This window comes from Oncorhynchus mykiss, chromosome 7 (genome assembly GCF_013265735.2).
Source record: "Oncorhynchus mykiss isolate Arlee chromosome 7, USDA_OmykA_1.1, whole genome shotgun sequence".
Classification (NCBI taxonomy): domain Eukaryota; kingdom Metazoa; phylum Chordata; class Actinopteri; order Salmoniformes; family Salmonidae; genus Oncorhynchus; species Oncorhynchus mykiss.
In genome coordinates, this window is record NC_048571.1 from 21420606 (window position 1) to 21442683 (window position 22078).

At 47.1% G+C, this 22078-nt stretch overlaps 3 protein-coding genes across 10 annotated transcripts in view; 2 read left to right on the plus strand and 1 right to left on the minus strand.

Moving 5' to 3' along the window:
- The window catches only part of LOC110528813 (protein Shroom2), a 28573-nt gene extending 16039 nt beyond the window's left edge, over window positions 1-12534 (plus strand). For 3 of the 8 annotated variants that reach the window (XM_036982950.1, XM_036982952.1, XM_036982954.1), the window contains 9 exons: window positions 271-288; window positions 386-508; window positions 841-3988; window positions 4198-4277; window positions 4797-5516; window positions 6274-6864; window positions 8032-8203; window positions 10369-10641; window positions 10917-12534. In XM_036982950.1, the coding sequence (XP_036838845.1) occupies window positions 271-288; window positions 386-508; window positions 841-3988; window positions 4198-4277; window positions 4797-5516; window positions 6274-6864; window positions 8032-8203; window positions 10369-10641; window positions 10917-11189 (5398 nt within the window). In that variant the 3' untranslated portion in view covers window positions 11190-12534. The remainder of the gene's footprint in view (window positions 1-270; window positions 289-385; window positions 509-840; window positions 3989-4197; window positions 4278-4796; window positions 5517-6273; window positions 6865-8031; window positions 8204-10368; window positions 10642-10916) is intronic. The other 5 variants (XM_036982947.1, XM_036982951.1, XM_036982953.1 and 2 more) reach the window with 3 other exon arrangements.
- A 772-nt stretch (window positions 12535-13306) lies between these two features.
- On the plus strand, window positions 13307-15730 carry LOC110527493 (claudin-34-like). Its single transcript, XM_021608806.2, has 2 exons — window positions 13307-13367; window positions 13785-15730. Exon 2 carries the CDS (start codon window positions 14071-14073, stop codon window positions 14833-14835), a length of 765 nt encoding a protein of 254 aa, XP_021464481.2. The 5' UTR covers window positions 13307-13367; window positions 13785-14070; the 3' UTR covers window positions 14836-15730.
- A 3186-nt stretch (window positions 15731-18916) lies between these two features.
- On the minus strand, window positions 18917-21092 carry LOC110527496 (putative claudin-24). Its single transcript, XM_021608809.2, has one exon. It carries the CDS (start codon window positions 20666-20668, stop codon window positions 19985-19987), a length of 684 nt encoding a protein of 227 aa, XP_021464484.1. The 5' UTR covers window positions 20669-21092; the 3' UTR covers window positions 18917-19984.
- Window positions 21093-22078: the final 986 nt, after the last annotated feature.

Sequence of the window (22078 nt, forward strand, 5' to 3'; positions counted from 1 at the left end):
ACATTGCATCCTGCTTCCAACATTACGTGGCGTATAGTACTGTAGTCGTCTGTGGTCCTTGTGCATGTGTCAGATTTGTTCAGTGGACGCTTCACTTTGTATCTGTCTAGGTCTATATTTCATTATTTTGGTTCATAACTTCTACACAATGGATGTAAAACAATTTAAAAAAAAATCCACATCAGATTAGTTTTTTTGTAGTGTATTTTACATTTTTTTTTTTTTACTGAATCAGATCTTTTTGTGACCTCTCTCCAACATGCATATCAGGAAGAACCGCTTCAAGGGGTGAGACTGAAATGAGAAAGAATTGTTTTTTCTTTTACCTTCTATTTTTAATGAGTTGCATTTCAATAACATGCTTTCCTTAACCTTCTCTCTGTAGGAGGAATGAACCAGTCTCCCAGCCCCATTCATGGCACTCCTCCAAGTTCACAGAAGACCACCCCGAACCCACAGAGAGTCACAACGAGCCTTCACCTGTGTGGCAGGTCAAACATGAAGTCAGGTGAGCTGCTGGAAGAATCTATGACCTCCTTCTCCTAGTGTCAATGTTACTCAGGCACTGCCCGTTAGGGTCGTCACAGTTCCTAGAGAATGTGTCTGCGCTACATTCAGAGAGTTTATGGTTACTCCATCTCCTCAGAGGTAGGGGCAGCCATTATTCTCATGGGGTTCTCATCTCCACTCATTGTATACAAAATATACAAGTAGGTCAGTTATCAAAGAACAAGAAAACACTGAATAAAGGCATAATAAATGGTTAATAATACCTAATAGATATCTAACTTAGCTACTGCTAACCAGATTATTAACACAATTCCTTGTATTGAATTCTAGTGCATCCACAAAAGACCTTTCCAGCTGCGGGGACCACGACTCGAATCTACGCCAGTTATCTAGCCAGTTCAGCTCTGTGGGGAATATGGAGAGAGTAGAGCGTCCCTCACACCCCTACCCACCAGGTTGCCTCTCCCCCAGCAGGTACCACCGCAGCGCTGAGCCTCTCTCTGGGGGTGGAGTGTCTGGTGGGAAGAGCGAATCACCCTTCAGCTGCCTGTCCTCTACCAGCCCTCCCCCGGAGCCTGCTCTGGCCCTCACCAACACTGAGGCGACTGAGGGCAGCGTGTTCTATAAGGGGGTCCAGACTCAGGGTGAGCAGCGCCACAGCCGGAACCTCCAGCTGCCCCAGGGGGACGGAGGCTCAGAGAGCCCCAGGACAGTCCCAGAGGAGCAGCCTGGCTCCCGCTACTCCAGCTCAGGCTCTGGCAGATCGCACATAGGCCCTGTGTGGCACGTCCCAGAGAGGAGGAAGGTAGCAGCCCCCCCCTCTCCTCCTCCTCCTCCCCTGCGCAATGACAGCTTTGCTGCCACCAAGGTGTACCCTGCCTACACAGAGGGGCCTGGAGCTCCACCACAGGCCCCAGAGAACAGCAGCTACAGAGCCCGGGGCAACCATATCTCTCACAATGAGAATGGGCCAGACCCCAGGTGCAGTTACAACCCTCCACCTCACAAGAAAGACTTCCTCCACCCAAACATAGCTGCAGGTGCACCTGACTACAACCACAACCAGCTCAGCAACCCAAACAAACTGTTCTCGCTGTCTAGCCAAGACGTGAGACAGAGTCAGTCTCCCTTCGCTTGCCTGCCCAACCACCAGCGGCAGTACAGCGACGAAAGCACTTTCTACCTGCAGACCAGATCCGCCCCACATCCACCGAAGCCGCAGAGCGTTGGTAGCTACTACCACAGCCTCCAGGAGCTCCCTACCAACCGGAGTAACAGTAGGAACCACGTGAGGTCCTCCACCACGTCCCTGTCCACCTCGACCATCGACCAGAACTATGACGGCGGAGGACACATCAGGTACTACTGCATCACAACCAAGCAGCCAGGCCAGCCAGAGACTCGTGTTAGACAGAGCAAATCAGAGGTCTGGATGGCTGACATGGAGCTAGCTAAGGGCTCAAACGACAGGGGCTCCACAAGTTCCTCCCACAAGACCAACAAGGTCAAGTATCATCCTCAGCCGCCTTACGCCAACAGCAAGGAGCGGAACGGAAATGTCAAAGCGGCCAACGTTCTGCTTTACGAACACACAGCCTCCAATTCCTCATCTGGTAAACCTACCACTGAGGAGAGGGAGAGGAGGAGTGAGGGCCAGAGACCTACAGAGGCCCAGCTTAGAAGCTCTTACTCTCCCAGTCCGCCCAAGGACCACAAGGCGGCACCGCTGAGAGAAGACCCTTGGGTCTCTCAGGAGAACAATAAGATCTCTTCTCAAAAGACACCCATGCTCCACAGTCTGGCTCAGGGGAGTAGAAGCCTAGCCCAGGAGAGTAGGAGCCCAATGCTTCATTCTCTAGCCCAGGAGAGTAGGAGCCCAATGCTTCATTCTCTAGCCCAGGAGAGTAGGAGCCCAATGCTTCATTCTCTAGCCCAGGAGAGTAGGAGCCCAATACTTCATTCTCTAGCCCAGGAGAGTAGGAGCCCAATGCTTCATTCTCTAGCCCAGGAGAGTAGGAGCCCAATGCTTCATTCTCTAGCCCAGGAGAGTAGGAGCCCAATGCTTCATTCTCTAGCCCAGGAGAGTAGGAGCCCAATGCTTCATTCTCTAGCCCAGGAGAGTAGGAGCCCAATGCTTCATTCTCTAGCCCAGGAGAGTAGGAGCCCAATGCTTCATTCTCTAGCCCAGGAGAGTAGGAGCCCAATGCTTCATTCTCTAGCCCAGGAGAGTAGGAGCCCAATGCTTCATTCTCTAGCCCAGGAGAGTAGGAGCCCAATGCTTCATGCTCTAGCCCAGGAGAGTAGGAGCCCAATGCTTCATGCTCTAGCCCAGGAGAGTAGGAGCCCAATGCTTCATTCTCTAGCCCAGGAGAGTAGGAGCCCAATGCTTCATTCTCTGGCCCAGGAGAGTAGGAGCCCAATGCTTCATTCTCTAGCCCAGGAGAGTAGGAGCCCAATGCTTCATTCTCTGGCCCAGGAGAGTAGGAGCCCAATGCTTCATTCTCTGGCCCAGGAGAGTAGGATCCTGGTGGAGAAGATTCACTCTGCTACGGCACCACCACCACCACCATCCAACGGCGGGGGAGACACCAACCACGCCATACCGGAGGCTTTAACAAACAACACTGCAACGGGCAAACTGGCGAGACGCAGCGACCGATACGCCACCACCCTCCGCAACGAGATCCAGCTAAAGAGGGCCCAGCTGCAGAAAAGCCGGAGCGCTGCCACCCTGACCTGCCCCAGCGAGACGGAGGAGCCAGAGGAGGAGGCAGACGCGGGGGGGTGGAAGTCCACCTCCTCCGACGGCTCCTTTTCCTCCTCCTACAAGGACCACCTCAAGGAGGCTCAGGCTAGGGTCCTCCAGGCCACGTCCTTTAGGAGGAGAGACCTAGAACCTCCCGGGTCAGGGTCGGAGGCTCCGTTAACCAAACCCAACTCACACATAGTCTCCCGCATTGGCTGCCGCAAGCGTTTCCCTCTGAACAAGAGGGTCCACTCGTTCTCCGAGCCAGACAAGATCAACAAGCTGGGAGTGGAGGGTGAGGGAGAACATCCCGTTGGAACAGCACGGCCGATTGTAGACCGACGGAAGATCTTTGAAATGGCTGCTAAACCTGCCTTCTGCAGACCCATCTCAACCATCCACAAGTCAGGCCAGCAGAGCACCAGCACCACCTCCAGCACTTTGGAGCACTCTCCGGGCAAGGCCAGAGGGAGAGCCCACTCAGGAGAAACTCAGGAGAAACACCCAGACCCCCTCAGCCCCGCAGGCAGACAGGCCCTACTGGAGCAGCAGAGGCTGGGGACCTTCACCGAGTACCAGGTCACCTGGAACATGCAGAGGAAGGCTTCAGACGCAAAGACCCAGGGGAGGTACCACTCTGCTGACGACATCCTGGACCAGGGAACAGAGGAGACGCCTGTCTGTGTCCATGAGAGGTCCAGATCGTCTCCCTCACAAGACTTCTACACACAGGTGAGCGTTTCCATCGAGTGATTCTTAGTGTAGCGGTAGTGAAGTGATCTGCATGACTTCCTTTTTGCGTCAGCACAGACATGCATGAGTTTGTTTAAAGATATAAAAGTCCACGTGGTATCGTCTAAACATTAAACCAGCTGGCCAGAGTGCTGTTTTAGCAGAAGGTTATATTATGGCAATTCAGTGTATTCTTCATTTTCTTTCAGAAGATCCCTGTGCCATGGAGAGAGACTGCTGAAATTCTGGACCATAGACAGGACCAGCAAGGAGGCAGTTACACCACCAGGTGAGCATTCCACATGATTCTCTTCTCTACTCTAGTTTCTGATCTCAGATCAGTTACAACCTATCCACCTTTTGTTGGAACACATTTCAAGGTGATCGTTATCTGTTGACGGTGCAGTAACATACACTCACATGTACATGAGTGTGTGCTACAGTATAATAACAATATCAGTTTGAGTTAGGGAGAGTGGGGAGCATGCCAGTTCAGCCCAGGTGTAGTTATCAGGTGATCAGGGTTTGGGAGGGGAACTTCCCTGCCCAGGTAAAGCTGCAGGTAAAAGTGTAAACCAATCCTGTTTCAGGCTATCACATTCAACTCCGGTCTCAGGTTGTAAACACACTCGCTGCTCCCTGGGTGTTATTACAGAGATTAGTTGATCTTTTATTTTATTGTACAGTAAGTGCTGAATTTGTGAATAAATCAATTCAGAAAGGCCTCTGCTCCTCATTTCAGTTGAATATGTGCTTAGTGTGAGTGTGAGTGTTGTCTTATATTCGCCTCTCCTGTTCTGTTTGCCAGAGGGCCGAGCGAGAGCCAAGAGCAGCCAGCCCAGCTCCACCACTTCCCACAGCCTCCACAACCGTCTATTCCAAGACTGACCGACACAGAGCCACACAGCAGCAGAGACGTGGCCACCCCCGCCCCCCTCCCTCTCCCTCACCCCTCTGACCACAGATACAAATGTGACTCTGCGGACCCCGGCCACAACCTCCCCGCGTACCCTTCCAACCACACCCACAGCTCTGTGTCTGAGCAACCACTACCACCTCCAACGGTGGCTCCCAAGCCCCAGAATACAGGCCTCATCATCATGCCACAGTGGCCTCTCCTAGGCCTGGAAACCCCCTCAGCCACATCCTCCACCTACGGACTGTCTTCCCAGGAATTCCTGCCTGGCCCTTGCACCCATCAGGCTGAACCATCATCCAGCAGCAGCTGCTCCTCCCATGGCACAGAGCTGGATCCTGCCCCAAACCAAGCCTGCTCCTTGGGCTCCACCCAGCTCCCCTCTCCCTCCCCTGGGAGAACCGCTGGACTGGGCACGGAGGAGGGAGCAGCTGATTCAACGCTAGAGCCGCCACCCTCCTCTTCCCACTCTCCTTTATTCTCCTACCAGACTGCCAGTCTGACGGTTCCCTCCTCAGGTGGGACTAGTTCTCCCTCTCCTCAGTTTGCTCCACAGAGGTTGACGGACCAGCCCCCTGTCTCTGTGTCTGTGCAGGATGAAGCCCAGAGCAGGTAAGCGCTAAGCAGCTTAACTGGCGTTCTTATGCCCGTCTCCTCAGCTCCCGCTCAAACTACTGTACAGCCTTGCGTAACAAACTGGGGATTGTTGCCCTGTCCTGTGTTGCTTTAATTACAGTAAGTAAGCCTTGTCCGAGCCAGAACGGCCCCTAGTTGCAGGAACCTCTCTCCTGATTCTGTAGCGCGAGGCAGCGCGATTTGAAGTCTCATATCTTTGTCGTAGTAGAGGAGGCTATGATAGAGGAGGCTATGGTAGATTGTTTGGAATTACATGGTATGATGTGCCACAGACCAGAATGCAGAATGGTTTAGAGTTTTCCTATGATCCATTTCCCAATGATTTGGTTTCAGCTGCTCAGCATTGGGGCACACACAGTATTCTTGCTACAGTAGCCAGGACATTAAACCTGGCGACAGAAGGCTGTCATCTTATTTGGTCATATGATTGACTGCATGACCTTTCAGTCGACGGCGCCGTTCCGTCCCTCTAATTACCGTTGACTCAACCTGTCCACTGTCAGTCAGTAACATGGACTGTAAGCTTAGATGTGGTAGATGTCACTCACTCCTGGCTCCTGACATAAAATCCTATTTCTGTTTCAGTAAACTGAGCTGGAAAGGAGACTAAAGGTTAAAGAATGTGTTCATAACAATAATTTATGTCATTTTTAAATGACAACATCTATTACTCATTTTTCTCATAATACTTTGGATAACTGTAAGTTAAGACTAGTTACTGTTGTCTCTACAGGCCAGAGAACCGGACCAACGCTGTGATGGAGATGAGCAGTGTAGGGAAGAAGGTCCCTGTGAAGATCGTCCATGCTGAGAGCACCACAGAGAGGGAGAGCCGCCAGTACCTGCTGCACAGCGAGAGAAATGGGGCCCCTGGAGTTTCAGAGGGGCCCGACTTTCCCCCGCCCTTACCGACCAGCCTGCCCTCCCCTGAGCCGCAGCCCTACTCCCTGTTCCGTGCCTACACCCCCTACACACGCCATGGGCCTCAGAGTCCCCCCAGGGACCCAACCCTCACTGTAGCCCCAGAAGAGGCCCTGTCCCCTGGGCGGTCTCAGACCAACGGTCCCTCCGGTACCGCCGTCATGGGTCCCCAGCAGCCTCAGAAGAGTAATTCGGAGGAAGATGTGAAGAGAGAGGAGCTGGCCAGAGACATCATGGACAAGGATAAGTCCCTGGTGGACATCTTGGACCAGAGTAAGATGAAGACCACCATGGATCTGATGGGGGGGATCTTCCCCCAGGGGGAGCAGATCTTGGATGGGGGGCACCAGAGGAGGAAAGTCTCCCCCAAACAGTGTTTGCCGCCCAGGGGCATGGATGAAAGGTGAGCTGACTGGGAATGGGATCTGGCAGTGCAGAATTCTAACATTTATGAACAAATTAACTGAGCATTTACTGGTAGTCATAGCATCATCTAGATAATCACACATGGTGCTGTGTATTTTTGTTGTAATTGCGTTTTTATCAGACTGACTTCCTCTCCCACTTCAGAGGTGTTTGTTCAGATGAGTTTCAAAAAAACAACACATTATGGTGTTGTGTTTTATATTTCTCTCCATTGAGAGGATGAGTAGAGAGAAATGTATACATGACAAAAACATGTATTTCAGTTCTAAACACTTTACACAGATGCCCCCTGTTGGCGCTATATTAAACCACAGACTACAACTGAATACAATGGAAGAGGGGCACAAACCTTCCATTTTACCTACAATTTGAACCGACCTCTCTAGAACTGTAGGAGTTGCTCTGGCCCCGTCGATACTGAGCTGTCACCTCCCTGGAGCTGTCACCTCCTGCATTTCACATGACATCCTATTGCCTACTTTCTTCTCAGTAGTATTGCACTACATAGGGAATATACAGTACTAATAACCAGAGAGAGAGAGAGAGAGAGAGATATATATATATATATATTGGGTAGTGTGGCGTACAGCAGGTCAGCCACCAGGGGGAGACTCGTCGAGGCCTGGTAACAGATGGAGTATACATCACGAGGCGATGGCTCCATCTGCTGGACGTACCAGGTCTCGACGGGCTCTCCGGCCAGGACTAATTGGGGCTGATTGTGAGCTGGTGGGTAATCAAGGGCGGATTGCTCACCAGCTGTGCGAGGCCCATAAAGCTGCCAGAAGGGCAGCACGAAGCAAGCAAGCAAGCAAGCAAGCAAGCAAGCAAGCAAGCAAGCAAGCAAGCAAGCAAGCAAGCAAAAGAAAGGACTCCCATGTTATTGTTGGCGGTTGAGGTTACAAGAGGGAGTTGAGTTTTGTGCCCGACAGGATACAGCCAGACCCAAGACCCCGATGATGCTATCCCGGAGAGGGTCTCTGGAGTATATGGCCAATACACCACGGCTAAGGGCTGTATCCAGGGACTCCGCTTCATGTTGTGCTTAAGAACAGCCCTTAGGCGTGGTATATTGGTCGTATATCATACATCCTTGGGCCTTATTGGTTAAATAACCCTCTGCTTTCTGTCTGTCCCCTTCCAGGAGAGAGGAGGGGGGCATGTCTGCTGCCACAGGGGCCCTGGTGACCAGCTCCACCTACTACAGTACATCTGCCCCCAAGGCTGAGCTGCTCAACAAGATGAAGGACATGCAGGAGGAGGAGCTGGAGGAAGACTCCGAGGACGAACTGGACATCGACCTGGCCAGCAAGAAGGTACAGAGACACAGCGTAGTATACTGACCCTGTAAAACCGGTTTCTCCAACCCAGTTCCTGGAGAGCTATCCTCCGGTAGGGTTTTGCTCCAACCCCAGTTGTAACTAACCTGATTTCATCTAATAAACCAGCTAATTATTGAATCAGGTCTGCTAGATTAAGGTTGGAGTGAGAACCTACAGGACAGTAGCTGTCCAGGAACAAGATTGAAGAGCCCTGCTCTAAAACCACACATTTCACTGCAGCTGTCTGGTGTATGTGACAATAAAATATATTATTAATACTGACTGTTTCATACCATATCAATAACTGATCATCAATCCAGCTCCTGGAGAGTCACAGGACTGCAGATATCGTCGTAATACCCGATTCAACTGATCTTCATCACTTTGATTAGTTGAATGCTGAGCCAAGACGACAACCTGCTGTTCTGCAGTTCTCCAGGACCAGGATTTGGGAATAGTGCAGACCTGCCAACATGCACGCATTTTGCTTACCAACTATGCAATTACCTGTCCATGTACACGGGTATGAGATCCAAGTTAAAAGTATGCAGAAATCAATAGGGCCTGATTTTATACATTTGAATACAAATAAATCCACTGAGTAAATCTAACAGCCCGATTCTCGAGCTGCAACACACAGACATGTACAGAGTTTGTGTCAACAGACATGGAGATGAATACATCATAATTGGACGTAGCTACCCGGTGTCTGCCCCTCCTGTTTGTTGTGATGCTGAGTTTGAAGACTGTCAGCTGTACGTAAACACATGGACAAATCCCTTTTCGACTCCGTGTGTTGTGGGAAGGTGATCACTAATTGTTTCAAGCCAACGTTAGCGAACATAAGATGGATATTCAGTGGGCTCTAAAGTGTCAGCAGTTCACTTGCATTTACTAGTGAAAGAAATGAAATGCAAATACGACAAATAACTGGTGTCATTTGTGCGAGTGTGATGTACATTTAATTCTGCGTCCCATAAGTTGTATTTTCCACGTAACATGACGAGGATCACGCAACCTGATAGACTGTAATTATGATCCACGTCACAAAGAGCATTACAAAAGTATAATCAAAATAAATATAAACATCTTGGCACTAAATACAAATTTTATTTGTCACATACACATGGTTAGCAGATGTTAATGCGAGTGTAGCGAAATGCTTGTGCTTCTAGTTCCGACAAGGCAGTAATAACCAGCGAGTAATCTAACCTAACAATTCCACAACTACTACCTTATACACACAAGTGTAAAGGGATAAAGAATATGTACATAAAGATATATGAATGAGTGACGGTATAGAATGACATAGGCAAGATGCAGTAGATGGTATCGAGTACAGTATATACATATGAGATGAGTAATGTAGGGTATGTAAACAAAGTGGCATAGTTTAAAGTGGCTAGTGATACATGTATTACATTAAGATGCAGTAGATGATATAGAGTACAGTATATACATATACATATGAGATGAGTAATGTAGGGTATGTAAACATTATATTATATTAAGTAGCATTGTTTAAAGTGATACATTTTTACATCAATTCCCATTATTAAAGTGGCTGGAGTTGAGTCAGTGTGTTGGCAGCAGCCACTCAATGTTAGTGGTGGCTGTTTAACAGTCTGATGGCCTTGAGATAGAAGCTGTTTTTCAGTCTCTCGGTCCCTGCTTTGATGCACCTGTACTGACCTCGCCTTCTGGATGATAGCGGGGTGAACAGGCAGTGGCTCAGGTGGTTGTTGTCCTTGATGATCTTAATGGCCTTCCTGTGATATCTGGTGGTGTAGGTGTCCTGGGGGGCAGGTAGTTTTCCCCCGGTGATGTGTTGTGCAGACCTCACTACCCTCTGGAGAGCCTTACGGTTGTGGGTGGAGCAGTTGCCGTACCAGGCGGTGATACAGCCCGACAGGATGCTCTCGATTGTGCATCTGTAGAAGTTTGTGACTGCTTTCGGTGACAAGCCAAATTTCTTCAGCCTCTTGAGGTTGAAGAGGCAATTTGGCCTGTGCTATGCGCACAAGTCGAATCTCCAATTTTCTGGTACTCTAAGTTGGACAGGGTTGGCAGGTCTGATAGGGCTTCAAGTACTATCCAGTATGTGAAATGGCTCTCTTGAATATCATCTCCTCGTCCGACCCTGTCTTTCCCCCCCACAGCAAGAGCTGATTGACAGCCTGGGTAAGAAGCTGCAGGTGCTGCGCGAGGCCAGGGAGAACCTTCAGGAGGACCTCCACGATAACAACTCTCTGGGGGACGAGGTGGAGGCCGTGGTGCAGAGGGTCTGCAAGCCCAACGAGCTGGACAAGTTCAGGATGTTTGTTGGAGATCTGGACAAGGTGGTCAGTTTGCTGCTCTCCCTGTCCGGCCGACTGGCCAGGGTGGAGAACGCGCTCAACAGTCTGGAGGAAGACACCACACCGGAAGAGAAGGTAGGGGTTAGGGTGGAGGTTAAGGCAAGACATTGCTCACTCCCCGCGCTGCTCGTGAGGCAGGATTAGATGGTTAACACTCGTCCTCATTAGCTCAGAGCTATAGTGGTATTACACACCAGACTAAAGGGATGTTTGCATTTACCAACTTACAATATTCATGTTCAACATTAATTGATGTGTGTACTGTAAGTCAATCAGGAAGTTGCTTGCCTGCATTTTTTTTAGTATCCCTCCTACTGATCTGCCCACTCTGTCTGCCCTCCCTCTCTCAGCGCACCCTGTCAGAGAAGAGGAAGCTGTTAATCAGACAACACGAAGACGCCAAAGAGCTCAAGGAGAACCTTGACCGGCGGGAGCGCCTGGTTTACAGCATCATGGCTGCTCACCTCAGCCACGAGAGCCTGGCAGACTACCAGCACTTTGTCAAGATGAAGTCAGCCCTCATCATCGAGCAGCGCAAGCTGGACGACAAGATCAAACTGGGAGAGGAGCAGCTGAAATGTCTGCTGGATAGTTTATTGTTGGAGCAGAGGCTGCTGTTCTGACGATTGCTAGTGCAATCCGAGATCCTTGGGACGTCCATACCTTAACCCCTACCCTAACCTTAACCCCTACCTTAACCTTTCAACTTCAATAGGGTGACATCAGAGTTGGGATGTCCCAGGGGTCTCATTTAGTCTATTCCTTCTGACAATGGCCACACAGGTAATGTGGTGTACTGACACAGATTGGCCACTAGAGGGCCTCAGAGGTGCTGTTGGACTTGGATATGATGGAGGATTCTCTGTGTGCTTTGTGGTCGTTGACTGACTGACTTGAAGCCTGTTACATTTCAGTTCCACAGTACAGACAGGAGCTGTTTTTCTGTGCTGAAGAAACACCCCGTTTCTGGATTTAAAGTAGCTCCTTCGAGGAAATTAATTAAGATCGATGAAACGTGTTTGATTCAGGGATGTTGGTGAGGCCTATGCTCTCAAATGATTCTCAAGACGAGGCGGAGCGTCTGTTTTATATAATGCGTGTTTGAAAGATGATTTTAGTAATTTATTGTAGCCTTTTAAATATTTACAGATGACTTGACATTTCAGGTAAACTCACCTATAAACCTACGTTGTAGTTAATTACAATACAAATGATATATACATATTCTTATTGTGAAGGATAGGTTTTATAATTAGATCATTAACAGGGTTTTTCCTCAATGGGACAGTGCTGGTTTGGTTGAGAAGTCTAAAGTTGTTTTCATATTTGCCCAAACAGTACTTGTCTTTCATCATATTACACACACCACTACTAGCTACAGCACAGATGTACGTTTTCAACCAATCTTGTTCTCAGGCCCCACTTCCCGTACAATAGTATGGTATTCCTTGACAATGTTTATTTCTTAGTCATGTGCTGGGATTGATGGGTTACTGGTCTTTTTTTAATTCCAAAAGTATAAAAAGGTCATTAAAGGTTTGAAATCAGTTCTGGGCAGCAGGTAACCTGGTTATAGAGGTGATCCAGGAAACCAGAGGGTTGCCAGTTGCTGGAAACAAATCCTAGATGCCATTGCATGCCATTTTGCCCTTGAGCAAGGCACTTAACCAGTGTGGCAGACCCCTGCACCACTCCAAAACATGCATGTGTATTTTCAGCTTCCTTTTGGAGGAGTTGGGTTAAAGGCGGAAGGTGCAATTTACCAATAAATGTATCTTAAAATCAAAGAGCGAATTAGCACTTTTATAGTCTCATAATTCCCCTGTTTAGGGACCCATCTCAACCTGACTTGTGCCTGGGCGTCTGCCACTGTGAACACTAAAGGATTTGTATGTCCATGCTTTGTATAACCATACATACATTGTACTCTCACATCAATTTGAAGACAATAAACAGTATGACTGATGGTCTTGGTGTTTGAGCTTATTACCCGACTGGCCAGTGGCCATAACAACAATGACTAAGCCAAGAAATGGCAGGGTTTTAAGTGTGGCCTGATGTAGGATCAGTTAATTAGCCCCGCCTTCCCGTTCCTCTTTCTGGTGAATAGCAATTGAAGAGTCAATCATTCACAGAGATGTTATGACTGTGACTTCATGTAGTACAAGATGAGGAAGCGTCGGTCTTGCTTACAGTGGATTAAAAAATGAACCCAGGACGATTGATGGCCCGGCACACTGACTACTTACTGATCTGTAGCTCTCATCACTACTAACCTGTCAGAACTAACAGGTAATGTGGTGTTTGTCAGTTTGTTTTTGATTCATCAGCACAACCTGTGTGGTTGATTACCGATCTAGCATGCTTTGTCCGGCAATTTACGTCACACAGTTGATTTTATAAAGGCAGTTTTTAGACAAGGCAGACAAATTGCTAGATTTTCTTGGGTGCTCAATGTAGACGTGGGGATTACGTTGTTTAATGACATTAGCCAGGGTTTTCTAAAAGTTTACCATGTGGTTTAACCCACTGTGTATTATATTCAATCAATGTTTTCAAATACTGTTATTGGTTAGGTAGTCTAGTGGTTAGACTGTTGTGCCAGTAACTGAAAGGTTGCTGGATCGAATCCCCGATCTGACAAAGTAAAAATCTGTTCTTCTGCCCCTGAGCAAGGCAGTTAACCCACTGTTCCCCGGGCGCCGTGGATGTCGATTTAAGGCAGCGCCCTGCACCTCTCTGAGGGGTTAAATGCAGAAGACACATTTCAGTTGAAGGAATTCCGTTGTACAACTGACTAGGTAACCCCCTTCCCCTTACTGCATGTCTAATTTGTTCATTGTAACACCAACCTCAGTTATGACATATAAATTCCCTGTTACTATCCCACATTTGTCATACTCTTACAAATGTTGATTGTGTTACTTTATGGCATGCAATAAACCTGGGTCATACTACAGCCTTTGAGGTAGTTCAAATGGGGACATATAGCCTATTGACAACATCTAATCAATGCGTCCCGATCCACTGCATTTAATCCCCATTGTAATTTCCCTGTTTGTAGACTGTGTCATGGCAACAGTTGCCTCAGTCATTGTTCTCTCACTTTTTGTCTTTCCTCCTCAAGTATGCATTGTGTTGAGGCTCTTCACATTCACAGGTGTGTTGTTTAGCTGCCTGCTCTCACCAGATCCATGCTTTTTTTTTTTACCTCTCAGAGAGAAGCAGGTGCTTTGGGAAAGGGACCGGATCTGGGAAAGCGACAACGTATCCAAGCCTCTTCCTTAATATGAGGTGTGAGTCCGGAGTCTGAGGGTGAAAAAGAGGATCATTTAATAGATCGCTGTTCATTCAATACGGCAGCTCTCTGAGATGAGCTCTGTTGAGATGACGGGGCTTCAGTTCATCTGATCAGAAGATGTTGTTTGTCTGTAGGCAGACAAAGAGGACTGTCGGTGGATTATCTTGGCTGTCCGTTTAAAGTGAAGCTCTCTGTGTTGTGATATGGCATACCTGGTTCACACGGCTCACCCTCAGTTCGTCAGCCTGTGGTTGAGCGCCGTGGGTTGGGCCCTTACCGCGGTGACCCTTGGACTCATCCAGTGGAGGGTCTGGCAGGTGGCCGACTTGACCTTCATCACCTCAGGAGAGGCCTGGGTCGGTCTCTGGAGGGTGTGTTTCTATAGCCATACACTCGTGACCTCTGGGTTCAGGGTCATGTATTGTCAGAGTATGGCGCTGTCTGACTCCTTCACGCCCCCGGAGGTCGCCACGGCCCAGGTGCTCACTCTGCTAGGGCTGGTCGTGGGGTTCTGTGGAAACGCCGCCGCCGTCTACGCCCTCAGGAGCGTCTATTTCGGACTGGAGAAGCAGACGCCTATCCGCCGTGCGTTCGCAGTGGCTGGTACTCTGTGCTTGTTGTCCGCTGTGTGTTTTCTCATACCTCTCCTGTGGAACTTGAACTCGGTGGTGACCAATCAAACGATTGCGTTCCCTTCGAACTTCCACATGCCCCCTGCACCTGTGACCCAGAAACCAGGGGCAGGTATCGGGGTCGGGATCATAGGGTCGTTTATGATGATCGTCAGTGGAGTTATCTTCATCCTCTACAGGTTCCCTGTCAAGATGGGACCCAGAGTGGAGCCTTTTGGTCCAGAGGCAAGACACTTTGATGGGTCACCCCCTGGGTCTGTGGGACACAGTATGGATAATCTCAGTAACTCTCAGGCCAGGGACAATCCTGCCTTCCACTCTGATGAGCACTTGTGATTTTTGTCTGAGTTGGCCATATCCAATTTTGTATTTGAAGCATTGAAGCAGAAGTGATGTGACATAACACAGGAATAGCCGTTTGATGAAACTATGTGGTTAGTATGAGAACCCCTCCTCAGAACCTCAGAACAAGTGACATCAATCGCCTTCACCTGGGTTCACCTGGTCAGTCTGTCATGGAAAGAGCAGGTGTTCTTAATGTTTTGTGTACACTCCATTGATTCTTGAAGAATATAATTTATGAATGCATCATGACCTGTCATTCCCCATCAGAACCCCAAATATAAGCTTGTTTCACTCCATTGTTTGTAAACAATGTAATTGTAAACAAACGCTGTATAGCGTCATTGTGGTTTACTATAATTTCGGTATCATGGATGGATGGTCACTTTGTTATTGTTTGATCTGCAGACCTTTCAAATATGTCATTACATTGATCATACATTGATTCGTAACATTCTTATACCTAATGGTTGTACTATAGTTGATAACAAAAAAGCACCTTTATTTTACAGTCACTGTGCGTTTGCGTTGTATTCAGTGAATACTGCTCCTGTAGAGTAGCAGTAATTGGGAGCGCGCGCGCGCACACACTCTCTCTTTTGAGGATGTACTTGCAACACACTTGTTTTTAGTCATTGCCTTGCAATCACTCCAAAGGGAGTTTGAAAACGGATTACATTAAATATGTTTTACATTTAATTTGTATTGCTGGTGTCATTGAATGTGTTTGTTTGTAAATTATGCACTGTTGTTGTTTATTTGATTATATTGAAAATGTATTCTTGAACTTTTAAGGGCTCTTGACATCCAGGTACAATATTATACACACACACAATTCAGTCAGAAATAGTTGTGATAAATCATGTGATTAAAAGAGACAATGTTTTAATCGATACAATTTTATTTGTTTTGATGTGGAGTAGCAACAGGATTGTTCCTCAGTCTGGTTTTAGATGGTACGGCAAGGACCTCAATTATCCTCTTTCCCTGACTGTGCCTTGCAGTCTGCAGCGCTCCCCCACTGACTGGTGAACGCTGAGTACTTACTGCCTTTGTCCCAAGTGGCACCCTATTCCCTATATAGTGCACTACTTTGGACCAGAGACCAAATGTAGTGCACTATAAAGGGAAAAGGGTGTAATTAGGAACACATCCACTGTCTGCCCCTATTAGAACACATAGACCACATTGTTTCCTGGTAACAAGGCTTCCGTTAGCGGCCATAAGGTGTTATCGTGTTAAAGTCAAATATGGCTCTGGCAGAAACAGTCGTAGGTGTTTTGACAGTCGCAGACCCACAAAATCACATAATCCATTTGATTGTGCTACGGAAGAGGAAGGAGGAAGGGATTAGATTCTTTCCCAAATTGGTTCATTCATTGCTCTCTTTTGAGGATTTTAAAGGTTTTTATTCAGGTTTTTAAAGGTTTTTATTCAGGTTTTTTACTTGCTTTGACAAGTTAAAACATAAAACATGTCCTTGTTAACTAAGGTTAAAAAATGAAGACACCCGAGGCCAAGAAGAAGTGATGTGTATTGTGAAGCCTCTATTTGAGTCATTTGGGCCCCGTTCATGTGAACAGTGCAGGAGAAGAGGCTGAGACTGGCAGTCTTCACCAGACCTCTCAAAGCAGGAGTAAGGACCATCACAGTGGGGATTGTTACTCTGGCTGAAAGTCAGGATAGTCAGAACCAGTGGACAGTACACTGTGTTGGGAGGAAAAAAAAAAGCTTTTTCAGTCAGGGGTCCAACACTCTTTTTTTTTTGTCTGCAGAGGAACTCATTGAGACGATTGGTTGTGGTCTGGCTAAAGGAGGCAGAGGCCTTTATAGTGGGCAGGACACACACTCACCATAGGCAGAATGAGCATATTAAAATACCTGACTGTGGGTCTTGTCTCTAGTCCAGGGCTCTCCAACCCTGTTCCTGTAGTTTTTTGCTCCAACCACAGTTGTAACTAACCTGATTCATCTAATCAACCAGCTAATTATTAGAATCAGGTGCGCTAGATTAAGGTTGGCGTGAAAACCTACAGGACAGTAGTTGTCCAGGAACAGTGTTAACTTGGAGAGCCCTGGTCTAGTCTATAGTTAGCACAGCGTTACTACAGTATAGCTGCGTGGTATAGTGTTGTGGTTGACAATCTCAGACATTAAGGTAGAAGGTTGAAAGGAGATGACAGGTTTATCATTTTGTAGATGTTGTGTAACATGTTCTGGATTCCCCACCGTTGTGTCATCACTCGCCCTGGCATTGAAGTTCTTTGTTATTGTCCTCAGAGCATTGACTTCATTGTCTTACCTCCTCCTTATTGCCTTCAGCATAATGTTTCAGGGGGGGAAATATTACGATGTTTGCTAAGACTGAACACACAGTACTATTTTTTGTAAATGAGTCTGTAACAATACTAAAGTTGGTACAGTGACGTTGATAGTGAAGAAATAGATCGATACAACTCATTGAACTTCATCGATCCAGAACCAAACCTGTCCTTAACCCATAACCAGAACCTAACCTGTCCTTAACCCGTAACCAGAACCTAACCTGTCCTTAACCCGTAACCAGAACCTAACCTGTCCTTACCCCGTAACCAGAACCTAACCTGTCCTTACCCCGTAACCAGAACCTAACCTGTCCTTAACCCGTAACCAGAACCTAACCTATCCTTAACCCGTAACCAGAACTTACCCTGTCCTTAACCCGTAACCAGAACTTACCCTGTCCTTAACCCGTAACCAGAACTTACCCTGTCCTTAACCCGTAACCAGAACCTAACCCGCCCTTAACCCGTAACCAGAACCTAACCTGTCCTTAACCCGTAACCAGAACCTAACCTGTCCTTAACCCGTAACCAGAACCTAACCTGTCCTTAACCCGTAACCAGAACCTAACCTGTCCTTAACCCGTAACCAGAACCTAACCTGTCCTTAACCCGTAACCAGAACCTAACCTGTCCTTACCCCGTAACCAGAACCTAACCTGTCCTTAACCCGTAACCAGAACCTAACCTGTCCTTAACCCGTAACCCAAACCCTAACCGTTAATAGTGACCCTAACCACCCTGGCCCTAATCATTAACCATCAAGCGATAGACATCTCCCACAAGGCATTTCACAATCTGCTGAGAAAGGAGCATAACTGTATCAGCACTGTACAACAGAGCTGTTGTGGTGTTCTGTGACTGTGAGATTGAAGTAGGATAGAACAGTTTCGAATGTTCCCTTTCATTGTGTTTCAAAGTGACATGTGACAACAGAGCTGTTTGCTGTTTAACATATAGTGGTTGGCTCCATGTGTTTCTCTGATGTAGGACCAACCACTGCCTATGATAGATCAAGCGATTAGCATAGGAAGCTATAATGACTTCCATTGTGAGGAGACAACAATGGGATCTTTCAGATGACAACATGGACACAGGAGGCAGTGGGGAGCAGTCCGAGCATTTCAAAGTCCAGGCGGGGTCTCGTAATGTGAAGACCTGGGAGGAACTGTAGCAGAGCACACTCAGGAGCAAGTGTGCGTCCCAAATGGCGCCCTGTTCCCTAAATAGTGCACTACTTTTGGCCAGCTCCTTATAGGTCCTGGTCAAGAGTAATACACTGCATAGGGAATATGGTCTCATTTGGAAATGAAATTATAGCATTGAAATGGACAGGAAGTATTTTACGGCTGTTGCTTCCGCTTGGCCGCGCAGGGAACCCCCGAGAAAGAGATTCATATCTCAATGGGACTCAGCTGGCTAAATAAATAAAGGAGAAATTGAATTTTTAAAATGTAGTATAAGAACCTGACCTGCCTGATTAAGCTTGTGTGTAATGGGCGATGTCCAGGAAATCTGACAATCCTCACATTACGTATCATTATTCTGATGTTCATTAACTACAGCTTAGCCCAGGAGCCAAGACCGAAATCAGCGGGAATTAGACTTAAGCTCCGTTTCCACTGGACTTGGTCTGTCACCTCACCTTACTTAAACTCACTTCCTCATTGTTGTCTAGCAACAGTTTGAGCTTGTGTAACACAAGCAGGCGGTTTGTGATGCTTAGGAATGAATCATGGTCAGGTTTTTGTCCGTTTTTTCTCTTTATTTGATAACATCAACTTTTTTTAATATTCAGATTTCTCCACGGTATGGATATAACTGATGTAGGATATGTAGCCTTGTGGCACTATAATGTCTGATCAATTCAGAGTCAGAAAACCTCTACAGACCAATATACAATATAATGTATATTGGTATATATCTGATATAATGTATGTGGTAAATCTGTAATATTGGCCTCTAACTAGAGAGAATCTATAGTGGAAATTTCAGCAGAAATGCAACGAATACAATCAGATCCTCAAATATCCATGAAGTCATTGTCTTGTCCAGTTGTTGCAAGCAAGTCCTGATCTTTCGCCATTTGAAACACACATTCCCAAATACTTAGTACATTCCTCACTTGAATTATTATTAGCTTTCTACAGTATAATGTTATACTTTTTCTCTTTGTTCGATTTACAATTTGTATGATTAATTATTCCCATAATGCATTGTTGATTGAGTAACCGTGTAGAATATCAAGAAGGGATACATTTTTTATGCACTATTCAAACCGGTTTCATTTAGTTATTGGACAAAAAGGATAATAGATGCTTTAAAAAATAATTGGTATTGTGATAAGACATGATATCCAAGGCAATCATTGACATTGACATACAGAATAATCAACCTTGGTCAGAATTGTAGTTTTACAGTCCTTTCACAGATGATATACTGCTTGTCATCAAATTCTCTGGCAGCATTGCACACACTATCTCTTCCACAGTACCAACAGTAGGCACAGCGACGTATTAGGACGAAATGGCAGCTTTTAAAGCTGTAGTCTCTTTGGTTCCATAAAGAATTTCTGTTTGATAAATGTACAGTAGGTGATATTTTTGCAAACATGACATGCACAAAACCCTGTTTGAGTGATTGAAATAAGTACCAGCATTCTGTCTCAATATATGGGGAAAGATTTGTCCCAGCAAGTGTACTCAATAACTATAGCTAATGTAAATAAGCATGAAAAAGCTTTAGGTAAGCAGTTTTATTCACCATTGATAGAGACAGGGCAGAGGCTACTGAGAATACTGTTCTCACTTCTCAATAGCTTATCAAACATATTCCATGGACCTCTTCCTATGTGGGGTATTGGTACTGTGTACGTGTGTATGTCTTCTCTGTAGCGGTATAGGCATTTGTAAGGTGCAGGGCTCCTCTTGTAGGCACACGCAGGAGGTGACCAGCAGAGAGCCAGCCACCAGGTGTAGAAACCCCGCCGTCCAGCCACAGAATAGGGCATCTCCAAACTCCCAGCGTGGCACGATTGCCGGCACGGCCTCATCGAAGAACCGCATGACCGTCAGGTGAGCGATGTAAGACACAGGTATGAGACCCAGTATCCCTGCGACCAAGCACAATATCCCCCCCAGCATCTTCATCAATCTCTTCACCCTCAAACCCTCAGGCCCCTGGTTGCAGCTGTTGATCCAGTAGATTCCAGGAATGGCTAGCAGGAGACCCAGGAGGCCCGTGGCCACTGTTACACACATGAGGATCCGGGCTAGTTTGATGTCCGGAGGCAGGCCGAGGAGACTGTCATAGGGTCTGCACTCCAGAATTCCAAGGTCCTGCACCACACACGTCTCCCACAGGCCCAGCTCGTAGCTCTCCGCGGGCAGCAGGTCGGTGGACAGGGTCAGCCAGGTGGACATGATGGTGGTGGCCAGCGAGCAGATCCAGGCACCAATAGAGAAGAGGATCCCGAGGAGTTCCAGAACGCACACCCCCGGATCCATAGTGCTGCCCACTCTGAGAGGCCACTCTCTGGCTCAGCTCAGCTCTGGCTCCCGACTGCTTCTCTCTACTCCTGTCCTTCTGAACTGCAGCCAGTTGAAGCGAGAGGAAGCATACGGCCAGTAGGTTCCGATCGAGGCTCAATTTGTTCAAAAGACCGTACGCCCAATTAGGGTTTACAACTACCAGCATGGGCTGGGAGGGAGTAACTTCTTCAAACGATCAGTAGCTCACTCAAAACATGCACACATCATCTGCAGTTGAGAGGAGGAAAGTAGCGGCTTGCTGACATGTTGCCCTCCCCTTGGAGGCTCGCTTCCGACGCGGCTTTGCTCAGTGGTCAGGAGAGAGTGACTGAGTGAGAGTCAGACGCATTGAACAACAGCATCATTCAGATCTATGGTGATGCCCATTTCCACACACACAGTGAGGAGGTTGTAGCCTAACGCAGGATGCTTTTAAAATGCAGACAGGATGTTATAAAGATGCTGATTTATTTCACAAAACATACACAGACACACACAAAGGGGTGTTGTGAGGATGGGGGGATATGGGGATATGGGGGGGCATAATGTTTCTCCTCTGGAAGAATTTAGCATTTTTCAAACCCCCGAAAGAACATTTTCCCCTGCAATCTAGAACCATAATCATAATGCCAACAATATTACAGAGAAACAACTAAATATTTTCGTTTGATTTATTCATCAAGAAGGAATCAATAGGCTACATAGCTTGGCCAAATAATACCGAACAAAAATATAAACATAACATGCAACAATTTCATCGATTTTACAAAGTTACAGTTCATATAAGGGAATTTGTCAATTCAAATAAATAAATTAGGCCCTAATCTATGGATTTCACATGACTGGGCAGGCCGTGGATAGGCCTGGGAGGGCATAGGCCCATCCACTTGGAAGCCAGGCCACTGGGGAGCCAAGCCGAGCCAATCAGAATGAGTTTTCCCCCTCAAAGGGGCTTTATTACAGACAGAAATACTAATCAGTTTCATCAGCCGTCTGGGTGGCTGGTCTCGATCCCGCAGGTGAAGAAGCTGGATGTGGAGGTCCTGGGCTGGCGTGGTTACACGTGGTCTGTGCTTGTGAGGCCGGTTGGACGCACTGACACATTTTCTTAAACGACGTTGGAGGCGGTTAATGTGCCCTTTATGGGCATGACACCACTGAACACACACAAACAGGGTGAAAATGCTATTTAAGTTTACGGAATTACTTCTTTCTCTCAATACTAGCTTTGTTTCTTTAGAACTGTGGGGACCCACGGAGTGTTGCCAGGGAGATGAGATTAAATAAGAATAAAACTGACCGTGTGTACCTTTTCAAATAAGGCTGATGGAAATGGGAGAAGACATCCGATCCTTTGGTTGCTATGTCAACTGAAAAGACAAAACA